Raw genomic sequence first — 24,122 nt, forward strand, 5'->3', positions numbered from 1 at the left:
CGTCATGTGGTGATCCATAAAAAAATTGAAACAACAGTTTTTTAAATATTTGTTATGCTTATTACTGCATAATATCTTTATAGAGTGCAAATAGACATTTTTTCAACAAAAAGATTTATGAACAATTATATTTTCCATAAACATTACTCTCATAGAGATTTGTTATTTTACATTTGTTTTACAATTTACCTCAACTCAATACATGATTGCAATTGCATCACGTATTAAATATTTGTTTTTTTACCAATAACTTTATTTACGACCTCTCATAATTTTATGTAAAACATGATTGATCACAAGACTACTGTGTGCTTTTTTTAACATTTATTTATTTTAGTGTGGGGCTTGATATATACTTTAGTGAACATTTGGCCCCATGTCACTTCTTGCCCGGTTGAGCAAATATACTTTATACTCGCTTATGACATTCCTGTAGTTTTCTCAGATCAGATTAATGTTTTACCGCACTTATGTATATGCATTCGTATTTCTTTTCTGAAGGTTCTATCATGATATAACATTTATACTAAGTTTTCCTGTAATAATTAGATCCACATCAAGTGCTTTTATGATTTATCATGGTGTAATATGTATACATCATTTCATATAATTATAGTTTAGCAAGTAATACTCTTCATCAGGTAAAATGCATATATAAAATATCAGTAGTTTAAGTTATAGCTTTTTAGATAGATGCTAGCCTAAGGTAACGAGAACACATCTCCTAGACATACTATTCAATAAGACAAAATTATGTCTACATAGTTTAAATGATTTAAAGCTTTTAGATAAATACAAGCCTAAGGTATCAAGATCCCATCTCCCAGACATAATATCCAATAAGACAAAAGATATGTCTACATAGTCTTATAGATTGCCTTGAACTATTTTATTTAAGTAAATCTGTCATCACCTATATTAGAATAACATTCAGCAATTACTTCAATTTAGACTCATTATGGATTAGCCCCCACACAAGCTCGTCTATAGTGACACCATGATCTCTTTCAAAGTACCCAGTAAATATGTCAACAAGATTAGTGCCAGTCCAACAGGATTAACAGAATTAATTATTCCCCTCTGTCTAGCCATTCATTAACCATAAGGCACACCCCATCGTGTATCAAACAATCATATTCCTTTTTATTGTTCTAAGTTTTGTTAAATACATACAGAAGCAAAATGTTAAGCAGAAGGGGTTTGACTCTCATACCAAGCAGACCTCTCTCCCACAGCCCAGAGGGTTGTACCGACTCTCTGTGGCACCCTCAACTATATTCTAAGATATTGTAAATTGGTCATTGTTAATTGTTCTTGAAAATAAAATTGTGATTAGTCTCCTGTGACCCTGGCTCTTTGCTGACTAATTCCCCCAAGAAAACCAGCATGCCATTTGGAAGGTTTCGTTCATCCGAACAGAACCATAATAGTTCATTGATTGTTCATAGAGTTCATACAACTCTCTGTTTTTTTATAAAGTACCACATGTGCAAGATTTTCCATACAACGACGAGAGGCTAATCGGGTTTCGAATGAGTACTTCTTGTAATTTTATACACATGTAATACATATATTGTTGATAATCTTTAATCACTTTCTTATAATTCATTTTCTCATTTTAATAAACGACTTGTTCGAATTCACGTTTCCATTTTTTTCTCCAACAATTGCAGACTGACTGAGGTCACCCAAACAAGTCTCCCTCCCCCGCCATCAGCTGCCACAGGTCACCGACACAAGTCTCCCTCCCTCGCCATCAGCTATCACAGGTCACCGAAACAAGTCTCCCTCCCTCGCCATCAGCTATCACAGGTCACCGACACAAGTCTCCCTCCCTCGCCATCACCTTTATACAGGTCACTGACAAAAGTCTCCCTCCCCCGCCATCAGCTATCACAGGTCACCGACACAAGTCTCCCTCCCTCGCCATCACCTTTATACAGGTCACTGACAAAAGTCTCCCTCCCTCGCCATCAGCTATCACAGGTCACCGACACAAGTCTCCCTCCCTCGCCATCAGCTATCACAGGTCACCGAAACAAGTCTCCCTCCCTCGCCATCAGCTATCACAGGTCACCGACACAAGTCTCCCTCCCTCGCCATCAGCTATCACAGGTCACCGAAACAAGTCTCCCTCCCTCGCCATCAGCTATCACAGGTCACCGACACAAGTCTCCCTCCCTCGCCATCAGCTATCACAGGTCACCGAAACAAGTCTCCCTCCCTCGCCATCAGCTATCACAGGTCACCGACACAAGTCTCCCTCCCTCGCCATCAGCTATCACAGGTCACCGAAACAAGTCTCCCTCCCTCGCCATCAGCTATCACAGGTCACCGACACAAGTCTCCCTCCCCCGCCATCACCTTTATACAGGTCACTGACAAAAGTCTCCCTCCCTCGCCATCAGCTATCACAGGTCACCGACACAAGTCTCCCTCCCTCGCCATCAGCTATCACAGGTCATCCACACAAGTCTCCCTCCCTCGCCATCAGCTATCACAGGTCACCCACACAAGTCTCCCTCCCTCGCCATCAGCTGTCACAGGTCACTGACATATGTCTCCCTCCCCCGCCATCTGCTGCCACAGGTCACCGACACAAGTCTCCCTCCCTCGCCATCAGCTGCCACAGGTTTACAGCATGATACATTTGAGTGATTTCAACTAGCTACAGATCCAGGCTATAACTTCCGGCAAATTGAAAAATATATTTCACTTTCGGAACGTAACACTGTCATCATATGCTATCAATACCAGAATAATATGCTTATAATCAGCTAGAATGGGAGCATTCAATGCGTCCGAAAGCACATCCCTGGAGTGACGGTACCAACACCATGGTACTGATAGAACAAGCCTGGTGCAAGTGAAAGGCAACATGTGAACGGCCTATTATGATGAATCCTACAGCCGCACCTTGGTTCCATTATGAACCCTTCTGACATCATCTTTCAGTTCAACGACCTGTGAAGATCCGGGGTAGAATAGGTCTTCAGCAACCCATGCTTGCCGTAAAAGGCGACCATGCTTGTTGGCTCCCTGACTTGGTTGATGGATGTCATTGATCCCAATAACGTGGATTGATGCTCATGATGTCAGTCACTGGATTGTCTGGTCCAGACTCGATTATTTACAGACCGCCGTCTTATAGCTGGAATATTGCTGAGTGCTGCGTTTAACAACAAACAAACAAAACAGAAAGAGTTATTTAAGCCAAGCGCTCATCCAAGGAAGCCGTATATATGTTGTTCTTCTGATGAGGTGAGGTAAAATTGGGCTTACGTTTCGTTCAAGATTACTGCCCTTATAAAGCGAGGAGCATGCACGTGTGTGCCGCTTGTGCACATTCTGCAATATTCCAGTTGTATGACGGCGGTCTGTAAAAATCCGGACCAGACAATCCAGTGATTAATATCATGAGCATCGATCTACACAATTGGGATGCGATGACATGCATCCACGATGTCGCCTCTTGCGACAAGCATGGGTTGCTAAAGACCATTTCTAACCATTATCTTCAAGGATCCAAATCTTCTTTCTGTGTGGGATAAAGGCTTGTTTTGATAATTCACGTGGTGATTGAATGGAACGGTGTGGTTCAGGGGTGTTCTCATTACAAAAAAATCAAGGGACATCAAGCAAATGAAAACAAAATTATACAAACACCTGTCTGAAAAAAATAATAAATTGGTCTCCAGAAGTTTAAGGCGTCACAATTCGCTGTGCAGAGTTGCGTCCCTTGGGCTAGAAACCTATGATTGTGGGTTCGAATCCCGGTTCGTCCCGATTAGGTTTCTAGGTTTGTCAGCACCATACTCGTGCTCGTGGTTTTCACCGAAGTGGTAAACGTCTGAGACCTGCATCACTTCGGGCTTTTCTCCCACATTAAACTGACACGCCGTGATATAACTGGAATACTGTTAAAAGAGGCATTAAACACTATTCACTCACTCCTATAGCTGGAACATTGCTGAGTGCTGTTTCAACTACAAACAAACTTATGACGAACATTACGAAAATGAATACCATGTAGACACTGAGATTTGTAATGAAGCTTTAATGAAGTCTCGTTTGTGCGTCTGCTTTTATCTCTAAAAGTGTGCAACATCATTCAACGACAGGTATGGACATATACGACATGCACGCACGCAGCGGGAATGGCGAAACAAAGGTAATTGTTCCAAGTGTCAGCTATAGCTGTGGAGCTGGCATCATCGGTTGTTTCTTGTAGATCACGTCTCCAAAGAGATGAAACTGTGTTTCGACGAACATTAGAATTTCTGGCAACTTCGTTTTGCCCCTTTCCTGTTTGCAGCGTACCCATGCCGCGTAGACCATTTTTCTGCAAGCTGTGGCTTTGCGTAAGCGTTATTTACGGTTAAACAAAAGTGTTTTTATGAGCACCTGGTAGCTAAAAGTCATTGTGCGCTGGTTCACATTAAAAAACCACATGTGTGAAACTTGTGCATCATGCATTAACGTGCACGTGCAAATTGTGAATCACGACTTACAGTCGAGATGTCTCTAGGAATACTCATTGAAAGATGCATTATTGAATTTCAGAATAAATTTAGATTTATGGAACTCTACATCAAGCGTAGTTACTTTTTCCGCTAGTATAGATTGTAATCTTGTATTGCAAAGGCCCCCTAAAATCAAACTGACGCACTTACTCGCTCAAAGTTGTCGCATCAATTTTACGGTGATGCGTATGATTACTGACGGAGGCGTATATACCGGGGACAAATATTGATACTTCATAGCCATACATCGTTCATTCAGAAACAAATACGACAAATAAAGACATCAGATAGTATTCGTGTAAAACAGATGAAGTGGAAGCCTTTGTGTAAATAGCAACTAGGAGGCCTGGTCGTCAAAAACAGCATTCCCTCCATCCGCCTCTCGTCCAGGAAACCAAGACAACACTTGCGGCATCCTGAAAACTCAGTGGTCAGGGACGTTGTTGCTGCATGGCAGATCAAGACGTGATTCAGGGGCCGCTTGAAGTATCATCTGCTAGATGGGCACAGGCTGTGATGAAAAATTAGTTTCAATAAAATACTTGTCTCAATGAAATTTTTTTTTAAGGAAAGTGTTGTCTTAGTGAAAGATTTGCCTCAATATAAGTTTTATCTTAGAGACAGATTAATCTGGATGAAAGATATGTCTCAATGAAAGTTGTGTCTCAGTGAAGGGTTTGTCTCAAGGAAAGATTTGTCTCAAGGAAAGTGTTGTCTTAGTGAAAGATTTGCCTCAATACAAGTTTTATCTTGACAGATTGGTCTCAATAAACAATATGTCTCAATGAAAGTTGTGTCTCAATGAATGATTTGGCTGAATGAAAAATATGTTTGAAAGAACGTTTAGTCTGAATGACAGTTTTGTCTGAATGACAGTATTGTCTGATTGAAAGATTTGTCCGAATGAAAGATTTACCTGAATGACAGATTTGTCCCAATAAAATACTTGTCTCAATGTAATGTATGATGAAATACGTGAGAGATTATTTACAATCAAATTCAAAACATCAACGCCAGAGAATGATCAGTGTAGAAATATCTGCCGAAACCGATTCCATTTGGCGATAAAGGCAAAATAGTGGTGGACATTATGTGAATGAGTCATTGAAAAATCAGTGATGACACCAGGTGTTCGCGAAAAGGATGAAAACCCGCCTCTCGCACAATTTGCATGACAAAGTAAGTGCCAGTGAACAAGGAGGTGTGAAGAGAGCCAATGAAAAGGTAAAAGATAAGATCAGCATTACGAACCTCAGCCTTTGTCGGCTTCCCTGGTGGATGTGTGTCCTTGTCTTCAATGCTGAAGGCGACGTTGTCTTCAGTTCCACTATTCAAGGGAGCCACCTTAATAACCTTTGCATACATATCTGCATGGGAAACAAATGTAGTTTTACTACGCGTACACAATACACCATATAGCGAAAAATATACATTGAGACCTGGACCACAACCGCTTTCATAACAGCAAATGTTAGAAACATCTATGCATGCAGACAAAGGGATATTATTTTTGTTAAACAGGGCGATTTCACTGGGAACATCCACAGTACTAACTATCCTTTAAAATAAATATAGAATACTAAACGAGCTCTCGTGTAATACCAATTTTATGAAACTCGTGAATAGTTCTGGTATCTGACGAGCGAAAGCGAGTTTAGTATTTTATTAATTACTTACCATTAATAACGTTTTTAGAATTACACTGTATACTGAAAGCTTTATCACACATTGTGCAATACCGAAATGCTTGCTAATGTCGGAACATGTTTCCTGAACAAATAGTGAAAGCTCTCAACATCCCTTGGCTTATTAAACGACATTGCGTGTGAATTGATAGATCATTGAGAGGAGCTTATGCACGCTCAGTGACCCAAAGCAGGCCCGTTGCTAGGGTGACGTCACATGACATTGTTTCGCCGATTTATCTGGCAACAAAATTCCATAAATTACGTCAACGGATATTTTGACGTGATTGTAAACTTTGAGGTGCAAGGCCCCGTTCCACACGATGATCGTACTGTATCGCAACGACAGTCGTAAGTCTAAGTTAAGTATGCGAGTTGCGATAACCTTAGCGCTACGATAACTTTGTGGAACGGACGCCTGAATTCTAAAGGTGGACCGTTATATGGTATTAAATTAACTTTTGACGTGTTTGAAATATTATTCTGTTAAACTCAACTGGATTGTGCCGTGGATCGTGTAGGTGTCAGCCTATTCACACACGACAGTATAATTCTAAAAACGTGATTAATGGTAAGTAATAAATAATATACTAAACTCGCTTTCGCTCGTCAGATACCAGAACTATTCACGATTTTCATAAAATTGGTATTACACGAGAGCTCGTTTAGTATTCTATATGTATGTGTATTAAACGGGTGATCTCTCCACGAGCAAGTAATAAAACAAAATCTGTTATATTTTCCGTTTTATATGGCTAATACCAGCCAGGTACTATAGGGCACAGTTCACTGATATTACTTATCACATCTAACTTTGACTTGTGTATTAATCAGAAGAATAAAACATACTAGTATAGCAAATATGGTGCTTGGAACACCTTTTTAAAATTATGCCAGTCATATTTCGGCGTGCCAGCTTCATTTGGGAGGAAATACCAGTGACTCATAATCGTAGGTATTATGCAGACAAACCATGGTGATTCTGACTTGAACAAAGATCTCTGGAGAGAGACGTAACTGCGCCGTGTAGGACCAGAGGGCATCCTTCAAACTGGACTTGAATTGTCTCATCAGAGAAGCGGGTACAGGTAACAGACAATGATTGATTGTCCAGTGAGAAAACTCCTCACCTGTGATCTGACGCTTCCCCGCTGACTCGCCCCTGGGTGGTTGGTCGCCAGGTCTTGCGTCATGTCCAGTGTCAGCGTACCCTCCATACAGTACGTTGTCCACCATGACTAGAAACAGGAACATGAAAAAAGCGATTAGCGTAAATATCATCATCTTAATGAGTGAGGGATTTGGCGAAGTTTTGGCACTGTTCCCCGCATCACGACAATGTCGGACACCTGCAATGGGCTTTGTACACATCACAGGTATGTGGGTCTTCGGCGTGGCTATAAGACACACACAGCGACCACTCTAGTCGTGTAACATATGGAAGATCCTCGGGTAGCACTGGCCGGAATCCTTATTGGAACTAGCTTCGTTCAGGTGAAGGACCGCCTCCGTGGTCTAATGGTAGAGCGTCCGCCCGGAGAGCGGAAGGTCCGGGGTTCGATCCCCAGTCGCGTCATACCAAAAGACATTAAAAGATGGTACCTGTTGCTACCCTGTCTGGCGCTCGGCATTAAGGGGCTCAAACAAGGACTGGTCTGCTCGGAGTCAGTATACTGTGTCTGAGTAGGTTATGCATGTTAAACTGCGGCATGGTATCTCAGTGTGCTAGCACTATAAATCGGCATCATTCCGGACTAGTACAAGCAGCCACACACACACATACACGTGCATGCACGTCGCTATATAAGTGCAATAATCTTGGACGCGACGTTAAACCCTATTTCACCTCACCTCACCACCTCGTTCAGGTGACTATGATAACACAACACAAACTGCGGCAGACGAATTCCGTATATAATTGTTCAAACTGTTTCTGTTTGTTTTTGTTTTCATATTAAATGATATCGCTAACTTTTGTTGAATACACGAAAACCATCTTCAAAAACCGCTGTCATTTGATACAAACTATATGCGGCTTTACATGATTACACTGACATAATGCAATATCACTACTCCATGGCTATCTGAGGTTTTATCTGTCTGTTTGTTTGTTTGTTTTACGCCGCATTCAGCAACATTCTAGCAACTTGACGGCGGTCTAAATGATCACGTCTTTACAAGCCGATCAAGTGACTGATATGATTGGCATCCATCCACGCGATTGGGATACAATGACATGCATCAACGAAGTTAGCGAGAAATGAGATCACCTGAATTTCCTGGACAGTTTCACCATGGTGCAGTCGTGATTTCAGCTCTTAAAGGACAGTTTCACCATGGTGCAGTCGTGATTTCAGCTCTTAAAGGACAGTTTCACCATGGTGCACTCGTGATTTCAGCTCTTAAAGGACATTTTCACCATGGTGCAGTCGTGATTTCAGCTCTTAAAGGACAGTTTCACCATGTGCAGTCGTGATTTCAGCTCTTAAAGGACAGTTTCACCATGGTGCAGTCATGATTTCAGTTCTTAAAGGACAGTTTCACCATGGTGCACTCGTGATTTCAGCTCTTAAAGGACATTTTCACCATGGTGCAGTCGTGATTTCAGCTCTTAAAGGACAATTTCACCATGGTGCAGTCGTGATTTCAGCTCTTAAAGGACAGTTTCACCATGGTGCAGTCGTGATTTCAGCTCTTAAAGGACAGTTTCACTATGGCGCAGTCGTGATTTCAGCTCTTAAAGGACAGTTTCACCATGGTGCAGTCGTGATTTCAGCTCTTAAAGGACAGTTGCACCATGGTGCAGTCGTGATATCAGCTCTTAAAGGACAGTTTCACCATGGTGCAGTCGTGATTTCAGCTCTTAAAGGACTTAGTCGAAAATCGGGGTAAACTGGGAAGTGATCAATACCCAACGGATCTTCTTGATAAACATCCCACTTGCATTTAGCCGACAGGGGTGATGAAGCAAATGACAAAATCAAGAGGAGGTAATCATCTTTCAAGATGAGCTTGGTGCATTTTCCTTGTATTTAGAAGAACAAAGTCTGTTTTTTTCTGAAACAAACTCTACATCATAGCCATTGTAATCAGTATGGTCACTATCCCACTACTGCATTATCTGGCAATTCATATTCCTTGCGTGGAAGGTCAGGTTGCACAATATTGCACAACCACCACTTCCACAGTTTTTAGCATTTGGATTACAGGTAACCCTGTCTCCCCGATAAAGAACATAGCCATCAGTTTTGAAACTGTTTTCTGTCCAAAGGAGAATTCCTTGAATGCAAATAACGTCAGGATGAGTGGAAGTACCCATTAGAAACCTGTTTAAGGTTACAACCATGAGCCACTAAACTTTCCGTGTTCTATTATAAAAAGGTAAATAATAAAAATACCTTCTCTATTAATCTTGATTAGTATGAAGTCACTCCAAATATCTTTAGATACACCAAGGCAGAGATGTGTATAGATGCGGCAGTAGAGTTGGATGTATCAGCTCACCTTGATGGGCTTGGTTCAGAGTGTCCGAGATCCGAACCATGCCTACATACTTGACAGTGACAAGTACATGTCGGGGACGGGAGGGGCAAATAAGTAGAATTTGATCTGATCTCAACTGGTAGTTTAACAGCAATCACTACAGATTTAGAACTGGCATTCTTGAGAGCTGCGGCGTACGAGATGGATTTGCAATTGTCTGCCTTAACAAGGCGGGACGTTCCTGCACATGATAGTTCATTCTCCACACTAACCCTGCGGTCATTTACAGCCAGTAATGCTGGGTAGCCTCTGTAGGCAGCACTATGATCACCGCCACAGGTTCTGCATTTGGTGGCGTTATCTGAGGGACATTTGTCAACAGATTGATTGTCATTACATCGCGTACACACTTGAACTTTGCTTCTACAAGTCCCGGATACATGGCCAAAGAGTTACGTTTGAAGCACCCGATTGTTGGCGGTACAAATAATCTGACACGGTATTACTGGATACAAACCATAACGCTGCCAAGCAGGCGTGGAGTATAAGTACTGGTCACATCCCTCTCTTCACCACGAAGCATCTTTCAATTCGATAAGAACGTCCTCGACGAATATCAGTGTCATTGTATACAGCTCGCTTATATTGAGAAATGTATTTAGAAATATAATTTCTCATAACCATACGTATGTCTTAAAATGTGGACACTTCAAGTGACTTATACGGCTGATCTATTGTCCTTTCAATTGATTACTATCTCTCCTCACTCATTGACTCAATATCCTCGACTTTGTTATCCAAAAGCAACAGAGCTGAGATATAGAGTAACAGAGCTGAGATATAGAGTAACAGAGCTGAGATATAGAGTAACAGAGCTGAGATATAGAGTAACAGAGCTGAGATATAGAGCAACAGAGCTGTGATATAGAGCAACAGAGCTGAGATATAGAGTAACAGAGCTGAGATATAGAGTAACAGAGCTGAGATATAGAGTAACAGAGCTGAGATATAGAGTAACAGAGCTGAGATATAGAGTAACAGAGCTGAGATATAGAGTAACAGAGCTGAGATATAGAGTAACAGAGCTGAGATATAGAGTAACAGAGCTGAGATATAGAGCAACAGAGCTGAGATATAGAGTAACAGAGCTGTGATATAGAGTAACAGGGCTGAGATATAGAGCAACAGAGCTGTGATATAGAGTAACAGAGCTGTGATATAGAGTAACAGGGCTGAGATATAGAGCAACAGGGCTGAGATATAGAGCAACAGAGCTGTGATATAGAGCAACAGAGCTGAGATATAGAGCAACAGAGCTGTGATATAGAACAACAGAGCTGTGATATAGAGCAACAGAGCTGTGATATAGAACAACAGAGCTGTGATATAGAGTAACAGAGCTGATATATTGAACAACAGAGCTGAGATATAGAGTAACATAGCTGAGATATAGAGTAACATAGCTGAGATATAGAGTAACAGCTGAGATATAGAGCAACAGAGCTGAGATATAGAGCAACAGAGCTGAGATATAGAGCAACAGGGCTGAGATATAGAGCAACAGAGCTGTGATATAGAGCAACAGAGCTGAGATATAGAGCAACAGAGCTGTGATATAGAACAACAGAGCTGTGATATAGAGCAACAGAGCTGTGATATAGAACAACAGAGCTGTGATATAGAGTAACAGAGCTGATATATTGAACAACAGAGCTGAGATATAGAGTAACAGCTGAGATATAGAACAACAGAGCTGTGATATAGAGTAACAGAGCTGTGATATTGAACAACAGAGCTGAGATATAGTGCAACAGAGCTGTGATATAGAGCAACAGAGCTGAGATATAGAACAACAGAGCTGAGATATAGAGCAACAGAGCTGAGATATAGAACAACAGAGCTGTGATATAGAGTAACAGAGCTGATATATTGAACAACAGAGCTGAGATATAGAGTAACAGCTGAGATATAGAGCAACAGAGCTAAGATATTGAACAACAGAGCTGAGATATAGAGCAACAGAGCTGAGATATAGAACAAGAGAGCTGTGATATAGAGTAACAGAGCTGATATATTGAACAACAGAGCTGAGATATAGAGTAACAGAGCTGAGATATAGAGCAACAGAGCTGTGATATAGAACAACAGAGCTGTGATATAGAGTAACAGAGCTGATATATTGAACAACAGAGCTGAGATATAGAGTAACAGCTGAGATATAGAACAACAGAGCTGTGATATAGAGTAACAGAGCTGATATATTGAACAACAGAGCTGAGATATAGAGCAACAGAGCTGAGATATAGAACAAGAGAGCTGTGATATAGAGTAACAGAGCTGATATATTGAACAACAGAGCTGAGATATAGAGCAACAGAGCTGAGATATAGAGCAACAGAGCTGAGATATAGAGCAACAGAGCTGAGATGTAGAACAAGAGAGCTGTGATATAGAGTAACAGAGCTGATATATTGAACAACAGAGCTGAGATATAGAGTAACAGCTGAGATATAGAGCAACAGAGCTAAGATATTGAACAACAGAGCTGAGATATAGTGCAACAGAGCTGAGATATAGAGTAACAGAGCTGAGATATAGAGCAGCAGAGCTGAGATATTGAACAACAGAGCTGAGATATAGTGCAACAGAGCTGTGATATAGAGCAACAGAGCTGAGATATTGAACAACAGAGCTGAGATATAGAGTAACAGAGCTGAGATATAGAGCAGCAGAGCTGAGATATTGAGCAACAGAGCTGAGATATAGAGCAACAGAGCTGAGATATAGAACAAGAGAGCTGTGATATAGAGTAACAGAGCTGATATATTGAACAACAGAGCTGAGATATAGTGCAACAGTGCTGAGATATAGAGTAACAGAGCTGAGATATAGAGCAGCAGAGCTGAGATATTGAACAACAGAGCTGAGATATAGTGCAACAGAGCTGTGATATAGAGCAACAGAGCTGAGATATAGAGCAACAGAGCTGAAATATAGAGCAACAGAGCTGAGATATAGAGCAACAGAGCTGAGATATAGAGCAACAGAGCTGAGATATAGAGCAACAGAGCTGAGATATAGAACAAGAGAGCTGTGATATAGAGTAACAGAGCTGATATATTGAACAACAGAGCTGAGATATAGAGTAACAGCTGAGATATAGAGCAACAGAGCTAAGATATTGAACAACAGAGCTGAGATATAGTGCAACAGAGCTGAGATATAGAGTAACAGAGCTGAGATATAGAGCAGCAGAGCTGAGATATTGAACAACAGAGCTGAGATATAGTGCAACAGAGCTGTGATATAGAGCAACAGAGCTGAGATATTGAACAACAGAGCTGAGATATAGAGTAACAGAGCTGAGATATAGAGCAGCAGAGCTGAGATATTGAACAACAGAGCTGAGATATAGTGCAACAGAGCTGAGATATAGAGTAACAGAGCTGAGATAAAGAGCAACAGAGCTGAGATAAAGAGTAACAGAGCTGAGATATAGAGCAACAGAGCTGAGATAAAGAGCAACAGAGCTGAGATATAGAGCAACAGAGCTGAGATAAAGAGCAACAGAGCTGAGATAAAGAGCAACAGAGCTGAGATATAGAGCAACAGAGCTGAGATATAGAGCAACAGGGCTGAGATAAAGAGCAACAGAGCTGAGATATAGAGCAACAGAGCCGAGATATAGAGCAACAGAGCTGAGATATAGTGCAATGGAGCTCAAATTCAACCTCGGGTAAAGGTGAGGTAATGGGATTTAACGTCGCGTTCAAAATTATTGCACGTTTAACATGAATACCCCACTCATACACATTATACTGACTCCGAGCCGACCAGTCCTTGTTTTAGCCCCTTAATGCCGAGCGCCAGGCAGGGTAACAACAAGTACGATATTTCATAATATTTTGGTTTGACGCAGCCTCGATCCAACGCCCTACCATCCGTTCTCCGGGCAGACGCTCTACCACTTGACCACGGAGTCGGGTAAAGAGATGTAAAGATGACAATATATTTGACTGGCCCAAGTGCATTGTCATTCCATCAACACTGTGCTTACTTTTGTGAAGTTTGGACACCGTTTTTGTATATGTCTCGGCAAACTCCGAATCAATGGAAGTTTCCTCAAAATCATGCTCAAAAAGGCCTTTGTACAGTACATGTCAATTAATCAGATTGCATACTGCTCACAGCAAGAGGTGGATTTAGACCAAACTGAATTCAACCAAATACCAGAGGTCAACAAACATGCCAACAAACACATAAACATGCCAAAGCTAGGTAAGCATGGCCAAATAATACATCCTCAGGCTCGAAAATTGGCCTATAAGGAATACACGGAGAAAGAATTAAAAGTAAATCTCAAGCATAGTCAAAACCTAGATTTGCCACTGGTCTGTCTGAATCTACGCTAAACAGCATCAGAATGTGAGGACTAGAGCTATGATTATCCAGTTATCTCAATATCAATGCAGCCAGCAATATTACATTTACATTATGCTGAAACCCCAATTTAATTAATTAAGGGGTATGTCATTGAGTCAGATATCACTGCGTTAAGGTCTCAACCTTCACAATCATCTGATGAATGACATGACATCTATCCAGTATTTAAAGCAAATGACTTCCTTCATTGTTGTTATCTATGCCAATTACTGTCACCGTTTTCACAGTCATCGGGTACGCACTCACATCAGCACGTACTATCGCCACCAGAACTCGTTGTTAGTCGAGACAGGACACGCACCTAATCGTACTACTTGTCGCGGACCACCCGCTACCCCTTTCTTCACAAAGGTACGCGCCAGTAGGCGGACCTCCTGTGTAGCACCATTAATCATAACCTACTTGTACCGTGGCGTACCAGTGATTAAAACCCACCAGCGCTTTCTCTTTTAGGGTTTTCCTTTTCGTCATCATCTTTCCTGAAACACCATACACACATTATCTTTTTTATAACATGGATCATACAGATCATGATATGTGATTAATCATCATCGGAATAAAAAAGACAAAGAGTAACTTTTTTGTTTTCGTAAATAGGACAAATGTTGTCGTCACTAATAAATTGCTAATGCGATGTAAATTTTAACTCACTCTCTCAAAGCCGAACGGTCGCTATATGAAATATATAAAGCCGATACGAGGTTAAACTTTAACTCACTCACTCAATGCCAAACAAATGTCAATACTGAATAAGTAGATGCCATTTTCGACCTTGTTACATCCAACCTAATTACGATTTTTTTAAAGACTGGAACAAACGGATGAAATCTCCGCATAATTTGTTGAACATTGAACACCTAAATTGATCAACAGCTTTCCTACAAGGATCGACTTGCTCATTGTAAACTATGGAGGTACAGTATCAGGGGTTTAGTATTACCCGACGCCCGTGTACAGTCATATTGAAGAAAGTCGAACAAGTGAATTCATCGCTGATACAACCAGTACAATCAGTACAATAAGCACAACAATCAGTACAATCAGCACAACAATCAGTACAATCAGCACAACAATCAGTACAATCAGCACAACAATCAGTACAATCAGCACAACAATCAGTACAATGTGTACACTCAGTACAATCAGCACATCAATCAGTACAAGCAGTGCAACAATCAGTACAATCAGCACATCAATCAGTACAATCAGCACAACAATCAGTACAATGTGTACACTCAGTACAATCAGCACATCAATCAGTACAAGCAGCGCAACAATCAGTACAATCAGCACAACAATCAGTACAATCAGCACAACAATCAGTACAATCAGCACAACAATCAGTACAATCAGCACAACAATCAGTACAACGTGTACACTCAGTACAATCAGCACATCAATCAGTACAAGCAGCGCAACAATCAGTACAATCAGCACATCAATCAGTACAATCAGCACAACAATCAGTACAAGGTGTACACTCATTACAATCAGCACAACAATCAGTACAATCAGCACATCAATCAGTACAATCAGCACAACAATCAGTACATATTGTACAATCAGTGCAATCAGCACATCAATCAGTACAAGCAGCACAACAATCAGTATATATTGTACAATCAGTACAATCAGCACATCAATCAGTACAAGCAGCACAACAATCAGTACATATTGTACAATCAGTACAATCAGCACATCAATCAGTACACTCAGAACAATCAGCACAATCAGTACAATCAGCACACAATCAGTACACATTGTTCAATTAGTACAATCAGCACAACAATCAGTACAATAAGCACAACAATTTGTACAATTAGCACAGCATTAGTACAAATTGTACAATCAGTACAATAAGCACAACAATCAGTACAATAAGCACTTCAATCAGTACAAATTGTAAATCAGTACAATAAGCACAGCAATCAGTACAATTTGTACAATCAGTTCAATCAGCACAACAATCAGAACAAATTGTACAATCAGTACAATAAGCACATCAATCAGTACAAATTGTACAATCAGTACAATTAACACAACAATCAATACAATCAGCTTAACAATCAGTACAATTTGTACAATCAGCGCAACAAACAGTACAATTTGTACAATAAGTACAATCAGCACAACAATCAGTACTATTTGTATAATTTGTACAATCAGTACAATCGGCACAACAATCAGTACAATCAGCACAACAATCAGTACAATTTGTACAATCAGCACAAGAATCAGTACAATTTATACAATCAGTACCGTCAGTACATTTGTAGTCTGTACAATTTGTACAATCAGTACAATCAGCACAACAAACAGTACTATTTGTACAATCAGTACAATCAGCACAGCAATCAGTACTATTTGTACAATTTGTACAATCAGCACAATCGACATAACAATCAGTACAATCAGCACAACAATCAGTACAATCAGGGCAGGTCAGCATTTCATTTTGGAATCCTTTTGACATGTATATCTTTGATATATATATATATATATATATATATATATATATATATATATATATATATATATATATATATAATGAAATGAAATTGCTATGAAAATGCTTTGGTTCACTCGAGGTTAGCTGTATAGCGGTCTGTAAAGGAATTACAAGGGGTGGGTTGTAAAAACAGGGACGAGAAGAAAGGAAAAGTAACCTCTTTAATTTGCTGTGGTCATGAAATGTTTATATATATATATGAAATATATCATATATTTTCTCATTCCTTCTCATTATTTCCTCGTAATTTCCATTATTTTCTCGTTCGAGAAAATAATGGAAATAACGAGAAATTTCGATTTTAAAAAGGAACATTAATGCTACTGTTATAAGGTTAAAAATGCATCCCAAAAACATAAGAAAAATGGTAACAAATAAAACCGTTATAGCTGCAATGAGGAGTTGCATTAGATATAGTTTGTGACAGAGAACTTTTAGTTCGAAAGGAATCAATAGATAAAAGACATTTCAAATTTATCACAGGGTTCCAGGTTATCGTCCATTAGTTAATGAAACAAGCAGAGAGATTCAAGGTATATTTCATTTTGAGCATCCGGAGCGAGTAACAAAATCAATAGAGAGATGAGCAATCTGGCACGTAGGCTTCTGTATTTTTCCGATTACGACACACATGAGTTCATGGTCAGATTTAACTTTTAACGAATCAAAATGAGGTATTGTGACATGTGACAAAGACAGGCCTGGCCCGAACACTATAAAATGATACTTTAACATGCAATCGATCGAGTCGAATCCCGATCATTCTAAGTTTTCCCGAATTTAGTGACGAGTCTGGTCGGTCTGATCCTGTCCTGTATTGATAGATGGGCTGGGAGTAAGTAAAACTATGTGAGTATAAAGCTGGTGTTTTGTTTCTTTATTATACGAGTATGAATGCTGACAGAGACAACTTGGAGTAAGTGTTGTTAGACCAATCATCCCTTGACGGAGCGCTGCGGACAAGGCGAGTTGCAAAGTCATGGCGTAATTGACCATGATGACCAGTAACGGCAATACTTTTAGTAACTGTAGTAGGGTCGTACTTGACGCCCGAAAGCAGTTACGACACTACCAAAGGTGCACCATTAGGCCTTCGTTGTCAAGAGTGCCACGCGATATATTCGTTTAAAGTTGTATGCAGATACATAGAACAACTAATTCCTATACACATCCATTCGATACGAAAAATAGACTTACATTATCGCGTCTTCATTCTGGTTACCTGAAAAATAACATTTGACATCATATGTAGTAACCATCATGAATCGGCTGACGGCATATACATGGATAACTGGGGACCTTGGTAATGAAAGAGGTTAACTGTTAAGCAGTCTGTAAAGGCATTACAAGGGATGGGTTGTAAAAACAGAAAATTTTGAAGAGGGACGAGAAGCAAGAAAATAGTAATGTCTTTACTGTGATTACTGGTATATGGGCCATCAATACAGCTAAAAACATGTTAAAGAGCAGATTAACTACAGTGATATGAACGAATCGGGTGTTCTTTAACTTATTTTTGAGTATTATACATCTTGAGTGCGTTGGGTGGAAGGTAATATTATATTTTATTGAACGTTTTTTTATCTTTTTTATGGGACGGGACGGTTACAACATCATTTCACGGAAACGCTCCTCCCAAACACTATGGGTGTATGGTGGATGAGATAAGATCATAAAAAAGTATTATTGGTTGGGTGAAATAAAGTAAAAATATAATAAATTAAAGTGTCACTTTCACTGACATACTAACCTACCTACGGGTACCTTTGAAATATTTTCACGACAGAAAGGGGCGGTCGGGTAGCCTACTGGTTAAAGCGTTCGCTCGTTACGCCATGGACCCGGTTTCGATTCCCGACATGGGTACAATGTGTGAAGCCTGTTTCTGGTGTCCCCCGCCGTGATATTGCTGGAATATTGCTAAAAGCGGTGTAAAACCATACTCACTCACTCACTCACGACAGAAATCAGCATTTGGAAGACAAAAGCCCAACATTGTCGGTCAACGGAGACGTGAACTAATTAAAAATGGATCGCCTAAAAATATGTGAGTGAGTTGGGTTTAATGCCGCTTTTAACAGTATTCAAGTCATATCATGGCGTGTCTGCCTGAAGTTGGAGGAAAGTCCGAAGTGATGCAGGTCTCAAACGTTTACCACTTTGGTGAAACCCACGAGCACGGGTATGGTGCTGACAAACCTAGTAAAATAATCGGGGCGAACCGGGATTCGAACCCACAATCATAGGTTTCTGGCGTGCCGAAGGGACGCAACCCCTGCTCCCGTAAGTGGGGAATATTGATGGGACACAATATCGTGAACTAACCATTAACACGACGTCTTCCCTTTCTTAACAGGACACAACAACATATGAGGGAGACGAGGATGACGACCACAACCACGCCGCCACAGCCAGCAACGATGTAGATAAATGGCCGCCTTAGAATGAGTTCTCCTGAAATGATATAAGGGCAAAGGTGAGGTGGGGTTTAACGGCGCATCAAGCATTGTTGCATTTATATAGCGACGTGCATGCACGTTTGTGTGTGTGTGTGGCTGCTTGTGCTATTCTAATAGCCAAAATGCCAAAATAGGGCTAGCCCACTGAGATACCACGTCACAGTTTAACATGGATACCGCACCAAGACACAGTACACTGACTCGGGGCCGATCAGTCCTTGTGTTTGCCCCTTAATGCCGGGCAGGGTAACACGTACCAAAGTTCAACGTCTCTTAGTATGATGCTGCAGGAGATCGAACCAACGATCTTCCAATCTCGGCTCGGCTGGACCAGACAAACCAGTGACTGATGTTAGGAGCAACGACCTACGTCTTCGGGATAGGATGTCACACCATCAGCCATGTCACGGCTCCACTCCAGTTCATTGCCTAAAATAAGGCCTATTCTAACCCGGAATCCCAGAGTGGTTGACTTATAATTATAAACACGGTAATCATCGACAATTCATAGCATACATTTTGAATAAGGATGCCAAAACATGGTTACATTTCGACTCATTTTTGAGTCGGGACAATTCCCTATCTTAACATTAAGTAATCAAGACTTTTAATACATTTTTACCCCTGGGACTTCCGGGTTAGAGTGGGTCCCCGGCACTATGCGAACAATTGGATCACGTGGTCAAGCTCTGTGACTTGCTTGGTTGCGTGTCATCGTACCCCGACGGCTTGATCGGTGCTCACACTATCAATCACCGAAATGTCTGATCCAGACTCGATTATTACAGGCCGCCGTCTTTAGATAACACTTTACCGATTGCCGCTTTAAACCACAAACAAGACAAAACACTAAAGGTATGTAATTCACATGGTGGCTTTGTACACAACACCGCCTCAATATGGTATTGTTTGTTTGACTGCTGTTTTTGCCACACTCCGTAATATTCAAGCTATAAGACAACGGTCTGTAAATAGTCGTGCCTGGATCTAGTGATTGACATCATGAGCATCAATCTATTAATTGGGATACGACGACATGAATCAGCCAATCAGCGATCCTGACCACCCGATCCCGTAAGTCGCCTCGTGCAACAAGAGGCTGCTGAGGACCAATTCTAACCCGGAAGTTCACGGGGGATATAGGGTACAGGGCAATACTGGTAGGTACCTGTAGAGGGCGTGGTGCAGTTGGAAGCCATGGCCACGTCGCTCAGGGAGAAATCTGCAGACAAATTGAATTCCATTCAATAACAGGATAACACGTCCTCGGTATACTGGTGATTTATGTGGTGTGTTTACCAGCTTGCTCCATCCCCCGTGAATACATTTGCCCTTAAGTGTGTGTACAGACGTGTGACTATTTGTAGTTAACTAATGACATGGTGCCGTTTATAGCACATGTGCATATGTCTTAAGCACTGTCTTAAAATGAAGCAATGTCTTGAGCAGATGTTACCTGAGCGCTGATTCGTCAGAGCACTCGCTATTTCTCCTCTGACATGAGCTATACCGTTGTTTGATTTGTTGGTTAAATAATGACTATATTATACTGCGGTGTATACACGAGGGGACGTAGTTTATGCAAACCTGTGAAGTACATGGACTGACGATGTGTGTGTGTGTGTGTGTGTGTGTGTGTGTGTGTGTGTGTGTGTGTGTGTGTGTGTGTGTGTGTGTGTGTGTGTGTGTGTGTGTGTGTGTGTGTGTGTGTGTGTGTGTGTGTGTGTGTGTGTGTGTGTGTGTGTGTGTGTGTGTGTGTGTGTGTGTGTGTGTGTGTGTGTGTGTGTGTGTGTGTGTGTGTGTGTGTGTGTGTGTGATTACCTCACTCTATCGGCCGTATGACATGAGCAAAAACATGGCGGCACTTCCTGGTTATATGGAAAGGTGCTAAAATACAATGTACATTTTCCGATAGAATAATATTACTTATACGTTTAAAAGTTCTAAGCAGGCTGTTTAAATCCACTGATTGGACGTCTGCTATACAAAGAGTATCACTGTTTTGTCAGTCCGAACAATTTTACTGTATTCAAACCCAAAGATTAAAAGCATTGTCTCACAGACATCACCACATATACTAACCAAGTTTTCGGATAGGATCCCAAGAGAGCAGCGCACAATTGTATCACTATCCACAAACAGCAACGCTGTGCTTTAACGAAGGTGGAACACACCGGTTGACAGCCGTGTCACAAGCTAGAAAGTTATATCTTACTGTTTACATAGCTAGGTGATGAAAAGTGTTTCATAAGGACTATTTACATTGAGCGTGTCCCTTTCAACATGTTCTATTCCTGGGACGTTCAACAGGGAACGCACATTCATGTATGATGACACAGAAGAAGAAGAGGAAGAAGGGGGGGGGGGGGGGGGGGGGGGGATTACAATATCCCATGACCTACTAACGTCATATATATATATAAGGAAAACATATAAGGAAACACTAAAAGTGACAAAAAGTCACATCAGTGTAGGCCCAGACACATTTGTTTAGGTCTGGAAAAAGACCAGGAAGGGCAAGAGATGATTGCTGCTCTCACACAATGAAGTTATTGTATGGGATCAGCCAGGCGTAGATAACGTCACAGCTTGGTTAGACGTCAGTGTCAATGCAGGTGAACTGGAGCATGTGGGATGAAACATTTCATTAATTTAAAACAGATGTATCAACAAGGGAAATGTGTGTGTGTGTGTGTGTGTGTGTGTGTGTGTGTGTGTGTGTGTGTGTGTGTGTGTGTGTGTGTGTGTGTGTGTGTGTGGTTGTGTGTGGTTGTGTGTGGTTGTGTGTGGTTGTGTGTGTGTATGTGTATGTGTGGTGTGTGTGTGTGTGTGTGTGTGTGTGTGTGTGTGTGTGTGTGTGTGTGTGTGTGTGTGTGTGTGTGTGGTTGTGTGTGGTGTGGTGTGTGTGGTGTGTGTGTGTGGTGTGTATGTGTGGTGTGTGTGTGTGTGTGTGTGTGTGTGTGGTTGTGTGTGGTTGTGTGTGGTTGTGTGTGTGTATGTGTAGCATTGTGTGTCAGTAAGTATGTATGCCATTTCACAAAACCCCATTAATACTCTCACTGTCCTTATCGAAATTCAATTGTTATTGTCTCGTATTATAATGATTGTATTCATTTATTGAGACCATGAATGTTATCTCAGTATAATATATCTTGGTCCCTCAACATTTTTCATAAGGTATGTATGATCTCTTGTATTATAAAACCCAACACAGTAACTCACTCACTGTCAAATCGGTCTCCTTTAGCAATGAGAGTGAGTGAGTGAGTGAGGTTTTTTTCGCCGCTTTTAGCAATATTCCAGCAATATCACGGCGGGGGACACCAGAAATGGGCTTCACACATTCTACCCATGTCGGGAATCGAACCCGGGTCTTCGGCGTGACGAGCTAACGCTTTAACCACTAGGCTACCCGACCGCCCCTTTAGCAATGAGAGAGGGAGAGAGCAAGTCAGTCATACTCAGGGTGGATCTGGAGACGCTTGATATGGTAGGTAAGCCTGGAGTGGTGCGGGGCCTGGGCCTTGAGTGGTGCGGGTCTTGGGCTTGGAGCGGTGCGGGTCTTGGGCCTTGAGCGGTGCGGGTCTTGGGCTTGGAGCGGTGCGGGTCTTGGGCCTGGAGTGGTGCGGGTCTTGGGCTTGGAGCGGTGCGGGGCCTGGGCCTTGAGTGGTGCGGGTCTTGGGCTTGGAGCGGTGCGGGTCTTGGGCCTTGAGTGGTGCGGGTCTTGGGCTTGGAGCGTTGCGGGTCTTGGGCCTGGAGTGGTGCGGGTCTTGGAGAGGTGCGGGTCTTGGGCCTGGAGTGGTGCGGGTCTTGGGCCTGGAGAGGTGCGGGTCTTGGGCTTGGAGTGGTGCGGGTCTTGGGCCTGGAGTGGTGGGGGTCTTGGGCTTGGAGTGGTGCGGGTCTTGGGCTTGGAGTGGTGCGGGGGATGGGCCTGGAGTGGTGCGGGTCTTAGGCCTGGAGTTGTGCGGGGAATGGGCTTGGAGTGGTGCGGGGGATGGGCTTGGAGTGGTGCGGGTCTTGGGCCTGGAGTTGTGCGGGGAATGGGCTTGGAGTGGTGCGGGGGATGGGCCTGGGGTGGTGCGGGTCTTAGGCCTGGAGTGGTGCGGGGAATGGGCTTGGAGTGGTGCGGGTCTTAGGCCTGGATTGGTGCGGGGAATGGGCCTGGAGTGGTGCGGGGGATGGGCCTGGGGTGGTGCTGGGGATGGGCCTGGAGTGGTGCGGGGGATGGGGGATGCTGACGATATGACAAACAGAGAAACGTAATCAGGGCGAATCGGGAACCAACTCTACACCGTGCTTCTACATATATGACTGATGACTAGTGAGTAAATATCACATATACTCACCATGTGTACAAATGGTATCCCAAGTGAGCACTGCACAGTGCCTAGGTGTAGGTGCTATGCTTTAACGAAGCTGAAACGCACCAGTTGATAGATGTGTCACAAACAAGGAAGTTATGTCCGTTATTATCCTGTGCATTCTAGTACATTCATTACCTTGCCTTCCCCATATGCTGTCGTCGCTTCGTTTTGAGCCCAGGGGTCACGGGTGGCCCAGTCGTCTGAGGCGCCGAGATTCCCTGTGCAGAGTTGCGTCCCTTCGGCACGCCAGAAACCTATGATTGTGGGTTCGAATCCCGGTTCGCCCCGATTATGTTTTTAGGTTTGTCAGCACTATACCCGTGCTCGTGGGTTTCACCGAAGTGGTAAACGTCTGAAACCTGCATCACTTGGGGCTTTCCTCCCACATTAAGCTGACACGCCGCGATATAACTGGAATACTGTTAAAAGCGGCGTTAAACCCAACTCACGCACTCACTCAGATGACGAAAGTCGTGTGTCTTATTGCGCTGTTCCTGGTGCTGTACGTGTCCGCATCCTCTGCTGCTTGTGAGTGTGTCTCGGTATCACTCACTCACTCACTCGTCTTGGCCCGAGTTCGACGAATCAAATACTCCCATCGCGAGAGAGTTTAGTTGTTAAGTAATGAGAGGTATGACACGTAACGAAGTGAAGAA

At 42.1% G+C, this 24,122-nt stretch overlaps 2 protein-coding genes across 3 annotated transcripts; both read right to left on the bottom strand.

Annotated features, from left to right (window-relative positions):
* Positions 1–4,040: 4,040 nt before the first annotated feature.
* Positions 4,041–23,647, bottom strand: LOC124132891. 2 transcript variants are annotated; one of them, XM_048398426.1, is made up of 8 exons: positions 23,449–23,647; positions 20,271–20,324; positions 18,969–19,097; positions 17,841–17,865; positions 14,570–14,613; positions 7,339–7,446; positions 5,775–5,890; positions 4,041–5,034 (listed from the first exon to the last, which is right to left on the bottom strand). In XM_048398426.1, the coding sequence occupies exons 2-8, from the start codon at positions 20,299–20,301 to the stop codon at positions 5,020–5,022; spliced, it is 468 nt and encodes a 155-aa protein (XP_048254383.1). In that variant the 5' UTR covers positions 20,302–20,324; positions 23,449–23,647; the 3' UTR covers positions 4,041–5,019. The 2 variants fall into 2 exon arrangements, with proteins under 2 accessions (XP_048254383.1, XP_048254384.1); XM_048398427.1 differs by lacking the exon at positions 23,449–23,647 and adding an exon at positions 21,185–21,415.
* On the bottom strand, positions 22,564–23,982 carry LOC124132964 (basic proline-rich protein-like). Its single transcript, XM_048397967.1, has 2 exons — positions 23,973–23,982; positions 22,564–23,336 (listed from the first exon to the last, which is right to left on the bottom strand). The coding sequence occupies exons 1-2, from the start codon at positions 23,980–23,982 to the stop codon at positions 22,564–22,566; spliced, it is 783 nt and encodes a 260-aa protein (XP_048253924.1).
* Positions 23,983–24,122: the final 140 nt, after the last annotated feature.

The sequence above is a fragment of the Haliotis rufescens genome, unplaced genomic scaffold, assembly GCF_023055435.1.
Source record: "Haliotis rufescens isolate VD_foot unplaced genomic scaffold, xgHalRufe1.0.p SCAF_18, whole genome shotgun sequence".
Lineage (NCBI taxonomy): Eukaryota > Metazoa > Mollusca > Gastropoda > Lepetellida > Haliotidae > Haliotis > Haliotis rufescens.